General features: G+C 38.1%; 1 protein-coding gene across 7 annotated transcripts in view; it reads left to right on the forward strand.

Annotated features, from left to right (window-relative positions):
- ncor2 (nuclear receptor corepressor 2) overlaps nt 1–13,865 on the forward strand; it is a 101,585-nt gene that overhangs the window by 24,739 nt on the left and 62,981 nt on the right. For all 7 annotated transcript variants that reach the window (XM_059336321.1, XM_059336322.1, XM_059336327.1 and 4 more), the window contains exons 4-5: nt 2,731–2,908; nt 13,130–13,312. In XM_059336321.1, coding sequence (XP_059192304.1) covers nt 2,731–2,908; nt 13,130–13,312 — 361 coding nt within the window. The remainder of the gene's footprint in view (nt 1–2,730; nt 2,909–13,129; nt 13,313–13,865) is intronic.

Below are 13,865 nucleotides of genomic sequence, written 5' to 3' on the forward strand. Positions count from 1 at the left end.
CATACAATGTCAACAAGTTCTAGAAATTAAAATTAGTTATAAATAAAAATAAAATAAAGCACTTACAGCTTTACTTAATTACTCCATGCATAAATGTATCCATTTTATGTTCTGTAAAAAAAAGTTTTTCATATCAGTGTATATCACACAACATATGTGTTGATACCTGACAATATCAGATGACAGATATATCAGTCGAGCTCTAATGTCATATTACTATGACTGCTTTGGATTTTAGTAACCCTTTTCTGTATTTACTGACATAGCCATGTATGTTTGGTTGTTTATATAATATTTACACCTGTTTTTTTCTTTTATTTGTAATGGACACTATTAGGAGTGTAGTGCCTCATTGCTGAATGCTCAAAATAAACTTATCCATCAAGGGAATTGATTGTTTTTTCCTACCCCTACCCGTTTTTGGAAAACAGCTTAGATTTATTCCACAATCCAGAATTTAGCGGTTGTAAATATCCCTGTCTTTCCCTGTTTGGGCCATTGAGTAATGTGGTTTTTGTTCAGCAATATGAGGAGAAAAGTTGAGGGCTTAAGGTTTTTGGACTCCACCCATTGTCCCTCCTCTTGTGTTCACTCACTCAGTTTCATTCATCCCAGCTGTGGTGCAGTTAGCCTGGCTTCTCTCTCTGTTAGCCATCTCTGCGCCGTGCACAGCTGTGGAGCCGCTCCTCTGGAGAGCAACGAAGAGATTGGCAGCAGCACAAACGCCATAGTGCTTTCACAATAACGGCCTACTATCAGCACACATGATCTCTTGTTCGTGTCGTAATGAGGCCCAAACCAGTAAGAAAGTAATGGAGCAGTTGCGGGGGTGCTGTGTTGTGTTGTTTTGTGTTGTGTTGCCTCTGTCCCACTCTGCCCACCACCCCCCTCACCTCTACACACATCTCTTTCTCTCATCCTCCAGACAAATCCTCCCCAGGGATCAGATTATTCTGCACGCTCACAAGAGGGAGAGGGAGAAAGAAAGAGAGGGAGGGAGGAAGGGGAAGAGAGTGGGGGTGGGCTAGAGCTTGATGATGTGATTATGTAAGTGCCAACCCTCTATGGAGATGAGGAAGTGTGCGACTGAATGAGCGAGAAAAACGTGTTCGGGGGGAGTATTCACACACCATCTGGGTATTAATTTTGTCCCCCTATTTTTTTCAGGTACTATTTAGGCAATCACTCATACATAAACATCCACAATCCATTTCCTTCCCTAGCACCACATGACATCTTTTTAACATGCAGATTTAGCCCCGCATATTACATAAGTGACATGACATATCTCTCTTATATAAATCTCCGGTATAGTCTGGGGATGGTCTCGGCCATTACACCAACCCACCAGCACCCCACTAGCAGGCAGAGACAGGCTCCATGCTCTTTGGCACATAAAGAAACCACACACTAGGCCATTGTGGGCCTGGACCAGCAATTATGGTTGTGTTTTCCCTCTTTTCTTCAGAAGCCACTTCCATTTTGACACTGGCAGCAAAGTCACTGACTTTCTGGCATCTGCCTCCAGGGCAGACTTGAGAAAACCGTTCCCTCAGAAAAGAACAGAGAGCCATTTACAAGTGGGCTAATAAAATTTCCTAAATCTAAGTAGCCAGTGCTGTTAACATGCAGAGGCTGTCATTTGACGACACACCAAGGGTCCATTTTACTGGTGCACTGTAGAATGTAGCTATCCACCCTCTCCAGTGATGAACACATGCAGAATGTGGTTTATACTAGCACCACACATGCAGCACATCATGACCAGATCACATTACAGTATAGTGCGTCCCCCTCCTCCGGTGGCTGTTAGTGTAATTGTTAGCATTCCATCCAGATCAGTTTTGGGGGTACAGTATAGTGAGTGCCATAGCTCCTGCTTCAAATCTAAACAAAGCACTTTCTTTGCTCTTACTGTGTAGCCATTGACTGCCTTGCAATGCGTGCAAAAACCCCACACAAGAGCCGCTCTAGCATATGATGCTAAATTTAAAACCATTAGATGGTAGTGTTACAGTGAGTCACCATTTCCAATTTCCTTGCTTCCCTTTCTTTCCACTTTCCACTACCGAGTGACCCATTGCATGTTCCCATTTTGCAGAAGAAAGGGTTTTCAGTGATTACTTTATGATGATTCTGTTTGAACCGAATCGAGCCAGCTGGCATTTGTGTGTGTGCTTTGAATACAACAGGAAAGATTTAGCCTGCTCTCTGGCTGTAACTGTCATCATTTGCTTTTGTACAAATGTGTCTTTGTGTGGTTAAATGGCACCTGTATTAATGGGGTTTGATTAGGCCATTGTGTTTAAACAAAACCTGTGCCAAGCCTTGTCTATTGCTCAGAATTTAAATATTGTCTTAATGTAATGGATGTCTTCACATATCAGATGAATTAACCTGAGATATCAATTTGATGTAACACTTGTAATTGTTTTTTTTGTTTTTTTTTTAAATGTGTGTTTGTTTTGTCTTTTTCCCATTGATTTTATTGTCCCAGTCCACTAGTATTTGACTTTACTTTAGAATTGTATTTTATAATAGTTCTTATAATTTTCTAATTCTGGTCTGTTATCAAATAGTTAAACTTCACACAAATCCCTCGCTCCTGCATGAGCAAATCTGGATCATCTTTCATCTGTTTAAGTTTTAACTCCATGCCTACACTGTTCATCTAATATTGTCAGTCGTTTTCTATACCTTTCTCTAATCTGCTACTTTTGCATTTTGCAGAGGACAGGAGCAGCATATCCGCTATGAGCACATGTACCTGCCAGAGCCCAGCGGCCAGTCAGAGGTGGAGTATGCGGAGATCAAAAGGCCTCGTTTAGAGATGGGACCAGAGTCTCTGATGAGGCCTTCATCCCACCGGCAACAACTGCCTCTGGGAGGGGGTGACGATATGGCAAAGGTCAGTAGTCATTGTAAAATTCAGTGCATAAAATATTGACTTGTTGGACAGCTGGATCAACAGGCAAATGACAAATAATCCGTACTTGACGAGGCTACGAATAACAACCAGTAGAATGTAAATTGTATACTTATGATGATAACAGAGGCTGGGTGTATCACAATATTTGTGATGCTTTTTTTGAGTTATGTTTCCATATAACATACAAAAACATACACTTCAAATTTTGCATAAAAGGCACACCTAAACAAAACACAAAAAAATTGAAGATTGAAGAGGAGAGGCACATTCTGCTGCCATGCTTGTTGTTGATGTACTAAAATCACATCTTGGTGGTTATAAAGATATAATCAGACACGTACAAATAAAAATAAATGGTAAAAAATCAGGGGTTCACCTAAGTAGGTGAAAAGATAAGTATCTTCATAAATCAGCTTATTGAAGGTGTTGTATTTCCCCTGTACTATATATGTAAGTTTCTCCATAGCCACACAATGCAATAATTAATCAACCCATCTTTGCTCGCTTGGTCTATTCTCTTATTCCCATACCAGCAATTATATGTTGAGTGTTAAGTAGGCACGATATGGAATTAATGCTTTAGTGTCGGTTATGTTTGAGTGTCTTGGGAAATCGGTGATGGTGCCTTCAGGAATTGGACATTTGTCAGGAGATTGTGAGAAATTATGATTCATAATGTATAGGTGTCGTCCTTTTTATTTCTTGAAAGTATTACGACCTTATTCTTTAAATCTTTTGTGTTGTGATTTATCCTGCCGGCTTCCTTCACAGCCACAAAGGATTTTATTAGACATATCACACCAGAAGTCATATAAGGGGATTCTGCATTGTAGGAGCTGGAGCTCTGTGAGCAGCAGTGGGAAGACTGAGGGAGTTGTGAAACAGCAATTAATAAATAATAGAGCTGACCTAGATTTCAAAAGACTGAGGATGAAACTGTGCGAATTGCACATCAAAACGACTTGGTTGCAGTGTAGAGGTACTGATGGGGAGGTGTTCCTGACATTACACAGAGAGCTTCAATCTGCCAGGGGAGGCAGACAGCCAAGGAATGGTAAATAGATACACCAATAACGGAGGGTACAGGAAAAAAAAACATTGACTCTTAAGCTAGCAGGGAAATATTCAGGAATGCCAGTAATTCCCCTCAGAGCACAGAAGGCCGTAAACCCATGATATAAGTTATGTCAGTAACAATCACTGCACGAAACAAGTGCACCAAATGGTAGTAAGGATGGAGGGAAAGATGCAACTGAAAATCAGGCAAAGGGCAAATGGAGAGAGGCAGAATAGAGATAGAAAGGGAAGGGAGGAGTAAGAGACAAAGACCAACAAGAGAAGAGGGAGTAGGCTAGTAGTATCATACAAAGCTGCTGCTTGTATCATGACTCACATGGACAGTGAGTCAGAGAAGGACAAAATCAATGTTTTGTTCCTGTACACTATTGTGCAGTTGACCCCAATATTGTATTCAAATAGGGGATAAGATCATATCAGAATGAGAGACTTGGAGTTAGGGGTGTGCTATATCCTATCATTCAAGATTATACCGGTATATATATAACATTCCTAGTTCCTGACGAATTGGCGTAAGGGTTTTCCATTAATTACCTAGACAACAATGCAGCTTTCAAAATAAGAGCACTGTGTATTAACAGAATCCACCACAGAATTTACAAGAAGACTGTCAAAATAAGATGCCTTAAAAAAACATACAAGAACCTTTATTCTCCTTTACACTATTTAATTAAAATATGCAATCATTAACATCAGTTAGATGATGGAATAGAATGTGTGAGAGGCACCAAATTTGGGCTTTTATGGAAAAAAAATCTCCAGGGGGGCATGCCCCCAGATCCCTCTAGCCAGCTATTTTTCAACAATGTCTGGCTACTCCATGTCCTTGTCCATGCCCTGTTGACTGTGAAAAATGTTATGTGAGGTGTTTGCTCACATTTAGCTCTCAAAGTGGATGAGATTGATGCATTTTACTTTAAAAAAAGTACAAAAGTTTCTCCCAGGGGGCATGCCCCCGGACCCCCTAGATGGTTATTTATATTATTTGCCAAGAGTCGAGAGTAAATTTTTTGTTTTTGAGATTTATTTTAGATCTATTTTTTAAAATAATTTTAGATGTATTATTGATTTTTATTTTGTTGTACTTTTTAAAAATGATTTATACAGACAAAAATAAAATCATATTTCTATATATTTTTCAGTATGTTGTAATATCGTAAGAATATTGTTGTCGCAAATATACCCTAAAATATCATGATATTCTTTTAGGGCCATATCGCCCACCCCTACTTGGAGTGTTCTTTTATAAATGAGTGCTCTCAATAGGGTTGTCACGATACTAAAATTTTCAACTCGATATCGATACTCCAGGAAATATTCGATACTCGATACCATTTTCGATACCACAAGGATAAAAACAAAGACCCCAAAATTTAACAGAAATATTTTTATTAACAAGAAAAATGCAACATGTAAAAATTAAGAGAACCACAGCTTAAATATTTATAATGAAAAACTGTTGTGCAAAAAGAAACTGCAACTATGATAACAAGCTTCAGATACTCGATACTTTTGAAAATGAGTATTGTATCCGGATACAACCTTTTTAGTATCGATACTTTTGACAACCCTAGCTCTCAAACATCTTCCATGCATGTCACACTTGATAGATGGCTCAGAGAGGAACAGCGCTATTGGTGATAGCTGGGGTTGAACAAGTCGGCCACCAGTGGAGGAAAAAAAATCAAATTTTGACACAAAGAAACAATGGCACCAGCTGCTCCAGCCATTACATTTATCTATATTTTGATGTAATAAAAATCATGCTGCGTTAATCACAGTATGCCCAACTTATTAGTACTATTGACCAGTGGTGCTGGCCTAACCTCTGTTGGCCACATATCTGAATGGAGCTATGCATGTTAGTTTGCTCTTCATTGTGATTAGAGCCAGACTAATACATAGGATGGGCAGACATAGTCAGTGTTAGCTTATCAGAGATTGGTATTGACGTATAGGGCTTCTAGCTAAAAGTGAGTGATTTGAGTCATTGCAAATTGACTCAAGGTTTTCTCAGACAATCATTATTTGAATCCCTGCACTTTTTTGTGTGGGTAATGCAGGAACAACAGCAGCAGGGAACAGGCTCTGGTCATTACAAAGTGTTGACCCAAAATGACCAAAGTTAACTGTGTTTGAAGTGGAGGAGGGTAATGAAAAATGCAGGGGAAGGCACAACTCTTGTATCTCAGCTTGGATGCTGACTGCCAATGAATTTACTTAAACTACTTATGAACCAGATGCAGATTCATCCTCCTCTACTGCCATCCAGTGTGACTTTCTGCTGAAAATGTTGTCAGCAGCCCAGCAGGACGGATGCTCTGTGGTGCAGGATTTTGTAAGTGATCTAGGACCTGGGTGCAGATTTTTACTTTGTCTGGCTGTCTGATATTTTCACTTCACAGATGATGAACAAAGGCATAAAAACATAGGTATGGGAAAGCATGGGAAAATAAATGAGCAATATCTCTTAACCCATTTAAGCCGGGAAAGCATTACCGCATTTCTACCATTAAAACCGGGAGCGCTGTTGCGTTATTCTACCATTAAGGCCGGGAAAGCAGATGCGTTGTTTTGTAGTATTTGTAGTTTTTTTCCCACCTATTTTCGGTTAGCTCAGAAGTAAGTGACGGAAGCGATCTTGATGAAAATAGCACCGACGATGTTATTGCTGATCTGGACTTTGAACCCTCGGAACCAATCGACCGGGATTTATGGATGAGGAATATGTTTTTAGACAACATATTTTCACCGAAGAACAGACAAATTTGTGGCCATCTGGAGATAATAACAATAATAATACTAATTGATTGTGATGATGATATAAGAAATCATGACTGTTTATGTCTTATATTACTTTATGCGTCGTTGAGGACCCTGAAAAGTGCAATATAGATAAAATGTATTATTATTATTTTTTATTACAGTAGGCTAATGAGAACTATGTCTATTTCTTCCAATGGTCATATCATGTTTGCATCTTGCTAATGGGCATGTATTAGTATTATGCATAGGATTTTTATTCAGTCAAATGTAACATTTGAGTTTGTTGATTTAAAAAAAAAAACTTTATTGAAGGTTTGGACAAATAAACTCAACTTCTCATGAAAGCCACGGGTATAAGCTCTCAAATACTTTTTGAATTTCATTTCTATTTGCTACAGAGGCTGACAAATCTTCTGTTGAATTTCCAGAAAAACTTCAGGTTTTAGGGGGTTATTTCAAAATCGCCCATAGGTTTTTCAAGGCATTTTATCCAGACGTTTTAGGCCTAAATGGGTTAAGGAACGACTCTGCAGACTAAAATATTTGCTCCCATTGACAACCAGAGATTAACCTGTGACAGCTGTCTTAAATGAACTGATTATTGTTTGTATTTTATAAATATTTTGACTGCTGTAGATAGTGTACCTTGCAGAATGTCACACGGCTCTACATGCCCATACACTCACAATCTCCTGAACGCCTCCCAACTTATGTTCTTTCAATACTTCTAGTCATAATAAAGGCAGCTCTGTATCTGGACTGACGACCTTATTGACACAAGATGTTCAGCGATCGGGGACAATGTATGCCAGCAGTCAATACACATCAGCTTCAAAGTGACTTTAAATCAGTGTTCATCAGAGAGTAGAAGAGAACAGCAGTGACATGTCATATGTCACCAAAACAACACTGTATTCTATACTGATACTGTGGATTACAGCAGTTTAAAAGCGTTTGAGCCACATATTTGTGTTTGTAACCTACTTGTTGCAAATATAAATAAACTGTTCATTTATTTTTTTAAATATACTTAAGTATAAGTTGTACATGGGAACCAATCATTATTTAAAAGACACTTTTAAAGTGTAATTTTCTTTTTTATCTGATTACTTGAATTTTTTTTATAATAATGGTTGCAAATTTATGAAAAATAATGAATAGTTAGAGCCCAGCTTTTAAAACAAAATCCACTGAACATTAATCCCCCTTTCGTAACTTGACACAGAATTTATTATTATTATTAATATTTTCATTGTTGATTATTTTCTTGATTAATCGACTAGTTGTTTGGTCTATAGATGTCAGAAAATGGTGAAAAATACGGAGTGTGTCCCACATTCTATTTACTGTCATAGAGGAGTAGAGGTACTAGAGAATATAAACATTTAAAAGCTGAAATCAGATAGTTTTGCCTTTTTTTCCCCCCTTTAAAACTACTCAGAACATTAAATCAATTATTAAAATAGTTAATTAAATTGACAACTAATCGATTAATTTTTGCTGCTTTGGATTTGATGTATGTGTTCACAATCAATTTTGGCTCAAGGAACTAAAGATAAGAAAGGCAGCAGCAACAAAAGTCTGCAAAAGTTGTTGATGACATTTCAAGTTCCCAGCAGGGCCACCCACACATCTTACACCATCTTCATGCATTTGAAAGTTTCATTTAGCTTAAAAACTCAAAACTTGTGGGAACCTTATTTACACCACAGAGCTCCATTGAGACCATTTTCACTTCAAATTGCAGTTCTATTTTCTTCAGTTGAAATGATTTCCCTTTTATGATGAGATTCGGCTTTGAAATGTTAGCAAATCGTCGCTCAGTTACTTGAGTTTCATCAACTTTGTGCACCTGCTGTTGTTTACTCTGCATAAGAGTGGGCCTGCTGTCTGGATGAGAGGGACTATTGTGCCCTTACACGCACATTGTAGCATGAAAACAGGATGTCGACAGCTTTATTCAACTGTTGCCTGGAATGCATACACTTAAGACTATGTGACTCAGTGGCCCAGGCTGGTGCTTACTAAACAGAACACATTTACACAGACACGCTACAACACCCAGAGGTAATTTAAAACAAAACCCTGATGCATGCACAGCCCGAGACCTCATGCAGTGGAATGTTCTAAAAGTGACCGGGGTCGTCGAGGGCATATAAGATGTAAGCTGCGCGGGGCCAAGGGCTTAGCTATCGGCCTGTGACCTTTCTACACTATGTCACAGGTGTAGTAGCTGCTGATGTGCTGCTGTACTGTTGACAGGAACAGAGGACGGTGTAGGGCACAGGACCGGAGGGCAGACTGCTCATAGTTTTGTCATACCATCAAATCCCTCATGGTTAAGTGCACACTCTCAACATTTGCACACACTTGACTGTCCTTGAGTTGTCAGCAGAACAAAGTGACGACAGTATAAAAAAAATAATCACAAATGCCATTACCAATAGACAACTGCAGCAACAAAGGCTAGAATGAAAGTAATTCAAGTTTCACATAAAGAAACGGCACACTATTCAATGATGGCATTTTTCTTTTTTCCAGATTATGTTCTGAATGTTTTAAATCCTTGGGATTGTGAAGCAAACAGATTGTGTAATGTTATCTGCTTTTTCATCACCATGATTCTGTCCCCTGACAGAAATCTCTGGCATACTGAGCTGGAACACATGTCAGGAGGCTGGTGGTGTTATTTGCATTCAGTGACCCTGTTCTAGACTGAAGTCGAGCCATCCTAGGAGCTTTTTTTTTCTTTTTTCATATTAATGTATGGTGACTTTTTGTGACTAACTGGCTTTGGCAAACTTTGGGCTTCTTGATCTAGCACAGCCCCTCAACATCCTCTGGCACTGACATTTTCAATCACAGTAGGTCTACGGGGCTATAATGCAGCCTGCCTAGTCCAGATTAGCTCACTTACATAACCTTTCATTTCAGACGTTTAAAAATAACGCAGAACAAAACCCAAGCTGGAACACACACGCCATCATTTATGGAGACTATAACTCGAGAATGCTCACATACATGCAGAACGTAGGAACAGGCATACACTCACTAATCAGCAAAAGGTAGATCCTGCCCCTCTTTTGTCATTTGCATGTGTTACGGCTGTTAGATAAACAGGTGCATGTAACAACAACTCCATTTACACTCTTGCTTTGCATGTGAACGGGTTCCTTATTGCCTTAAGCAGATCTGATCTTTTTTTGGTGTGCTGTTCTTTTTGAAGGCAGCAGAACTCAAAGTGTCAACAGTAAACCATTGAACATTTTCACTTCAGAAACAACTGGACTCTTCATTTTTGATTAATCTGACAAATATTTTCTCAATTTAATTATTTGGACTATAAGATTTCAGATAATGGTGAGAAACATCCATCCCACTTTCTCAAAGTCTAAGGTGATGCATTTAAATCTCTTTTTTTTGTCACTTCAAAGCCTGTAGTTCAATTTAATATGATATAAAACACAGAAAAGCAGAAAATCTCCCTATTTGAGAGGCTGAAAACGGCATTGTCTGACATTTTTACATGAAAATTTGCTTGAATGTATGATGTATTATCATATAGTTAGCGATTGTTTTTCTGTTGATCAACCTTTTTTACCCTCCACTGTGTCTGGTAGGTTGACGGTGCGCTTTAAATTGGAGAGCAATTATTGGCTGATATTGACCTATCAAAGGCCTATCGATAACGCTCTATATGCCGTCCAATATGAATTGTTTTACACAATATATAATGCGAAAACGTTGCTTGCCATGATTTAGAAATAGTGTTCACTATTAATTTTTTGAAATGTTTTTTTAAATAGTCAGAAATTGACTGAAACCGAACAATAATGATGTTTATTTCGTTATTTATTTTATTCCTACTCATTCTTTATTTAGTTAAAGTTGTCATTTATAAAATTGACTCTATAATAATGTTAAATATTATTTAAAGTTTTCATGGTTGAGAAAGTAGCTTGCTGGGTACGTTTGTAGAGTGGTGAAAAATCAATGCACAATCCACGTTAAAAAGGTTTGTTTTCATTCCAGCTCAAAAAATTTACTACATCAGCCATCATATCGGTTTTTCCATGAATTTCCTAAAATAAGTGTTGGCAATGGTCTAAAAAAACCCATATAGGTCAGGCTCTACTTTGAATTACAGCATCTAGTTGCCCTCTTATCCTCTGCAATGGCACATGACTGAATCTAGAGTTTGCCCATGAACATGGATTCATTCTCATTTTCTATTGGCTGGACGATACAGACAGTTTGAATGTCAACTTGGGCTTTGGAAAATTGTGCTTGACATTTTTACTGTTTTCAGACATTTTATTGACCAAATGAATAAGTGATTAGTGAAGGGAAGGTTTATCTGTAGATGAATTAATCGGTAATAAAAAACAATTGTTTGCAGGCCTTACCTCAATCCCCTGGTACCAATCAGCTTCCACTGAGCAGTTTTGAGATGAACTAAAGCACAGCATCCATTAAAAAGCTATTATGAATTATTCTGTTATTTAGATGAGGGATGATCCAGCACTGTACTGAAGAGGGCTTTATATCATAAGTGTGTACTCACAGAATGCATATTTTGACTTAGGAGCAGTGCACTATGCTTTGAAGATCAATGGTTTGATGTATTGCTTCTCTCTGTCATCAGGACAGCTGCTCAGTTGATGAACAGCAGTGTGTATAGTGTGACTGACAGACACACACCATTTCCATTTTTTGCCAGAAGACATCACTAATAAGTACCTCCTGAATTTGATCTGCACACAATGTACTACCCTTCAGATTTCCCCCCTACATCCTCAGTATTTCACATTTCAAACAAAGTCTTTTAAACCGAGCCAGCTGCCAGTGCTCTTGTGCATAATCCTGGCAAGGGAGGCTGTGACCTCATATTCATTAGTGTGGTCTAGTGACACTGAGCCACTACACTGGCTTTCATTACCCAGAAGACTTAATTACTGGCGTGTGTTACCTCCCCAAAGGATACACAGACTGTGTTTGGATGATTTCTTGTGGAGTAACCTTCAGGTCTTGCAATCAGTGGAAGGCAGGGATGTTTTTAGCAGGAGAAGTGCAGTGTGCAAGTTCATTACTTTGAGCTTGTCAAGGCATATCAAAATATGCTCCATTGTGTATTAGATACCGTCTATAATCAGTTGTATCCAAACATGGTGTAAACTTCTCTTACTACATTAAATAACTTTTTGAAATACCGGTATTCCTTTTTGTCCTCATTTGTCCAGCTCCCTTCAGATTATAGTAGATTTCATTTATTGTATTGCTGGTGTGTACAATTGATCAGAATCGCATACATTTCTTTTACATCAAACAGGGCCATACAGTATGAGTATTTCACTTGCATATGCCCCTTAAAATAGTTTTATGAGGACTGCTGGCCAAAATCTTCTATCCCTACATAGGTCATTTCATTGATAATAACCAAAGTCATTATTAAGAAAAACATGGAAAATGGCTAGATATCTATATATATTATATAATTTAAGAGCTATCTATATCTATATCTATATCTATATCTATATCTATATATATGTATATATATATATATATATATATATATATATATATATATATATATATATTATATAGATAGCTCTTAATTTAAACTCTTATGAGCTATTTTTGTTGTCATCATTATATTCGTCCAAACAAATTTATCTTTAGTTGTACCAGGCATTAGAACAAATGCAATGAAAAAAATCAAGGGTGGTCTAATAATTTTTCATTGACTGTATATATTTCAAAAGAGCATGATTTCTGGTAATTTCAATAAAGGAAAAGTAACCAATTCTCCATGTTAGCAAAAAAAACAGCTCTATGGTTTACTCCAACTTCGCTCCCATGTGCAATGTTCATTGCCCAAATGAAGTAAATATTGTTGTACAGCAATTTCGTCCACTGTTTTTTTTTTTTTTTTTGACACAACATTTGAAGGGATTTAAAAAAATATATTCCACAGACATGTTTTTATATTGTTTAAATGATTTGTTATATCATCCAGCCCTATGTGCTTGTAAAGATTACACCCTACCATAATCCTCCCAAGCGCCCCCAGTGGTCCCAGCCTCTAAATAAATACAATTTAAGAACCTAATGCGTCATTCACACACCTAGTTGTGGCTGTGGGCTCACCTGAAGTAGGTTGGGAAAACAATGGACGTAAGGAGGACACACAGCATTCATCTGTGCAGCATAAATATGAAATATGAAATTAGCCTATACTGTTTAATAAATTGTCACTTGAACAATAATCACTTTACTACTTTTTTCCGTGGAGAAAAGAAAAGTTATTTCAGAGCCCTGTCTAAGCATGTCACTTTTCTCTCTTTGATGCTTCTGTAGGATCGAGCAAGCTCCATGGGGAAGCTGGAGCCAATCTCCCCTGTGAGCCCAGTCCATATGGACCCTGACTTGGATCTGGTGCCGGCTCGCTTCTCCAAGGAGGAACTGATCCAGAACATGGACCGCGTGGACCGGGAGATCACCATGGTGGAGCAGCAGATCTGCAAGCTTCGCAAAAAACAGGTCTGCACACCTATGGATCCGGTCGTAACTTTGACAATTATGTTGGCACGCTCTGTGTTCAGAGATTGTGGATTGATGCTATCTCAAGTTTCCTGCTTAGCTCCCTGATTTTAAAGTGGATTAATGTTTCCCCAGTGGTTCTGCTGCAGGTGCCTCCGGCTTTGGAATTGATTTATATTTCTGCCTAAGATTAAATACTTTGATTGTTAAAGCACTAGATGGATGTGTTGGTGGGAGTGTATGTACCAGAAAGGACTTTGCAACCTAGATTATGCAATTAAAGTTAGTTTTTCAACAACTTTGGTGGTAATCTCAACAAGGATGATTGCAAAATGTACATTTATAGAGTGCAAATATATACATTTTGCAATCTAGGAAGACAAGTATGGCTTGGCATAGAGCTGTGAGCGCTAAACCACCAAACGATACGGATATGTTGCTCTTTCACCACGGCAAGAAAAAAATCCATACCATCACAGCCTTCACTTGGAATGAAGCATAATATGACACAGCCTTTTAGAAGTATTTGGTCTGGTGATGTAGGTACTTTAAG

This window comes from Centropristis striata, chromosome 7 (genome assembly GCF_030273125.1).
Source record: "Centropristis striata isolate RG_2023a ecotype Rhode Island chromosome 7, C.striata_1.0, whole genome shotgun sequence".
NCBI classification, from domain to species: Eukaryota; Metazoa; Chordata; class Actinopteri; order Perciformes; family Serranidae; genus Centropristis; species Centropristis striata.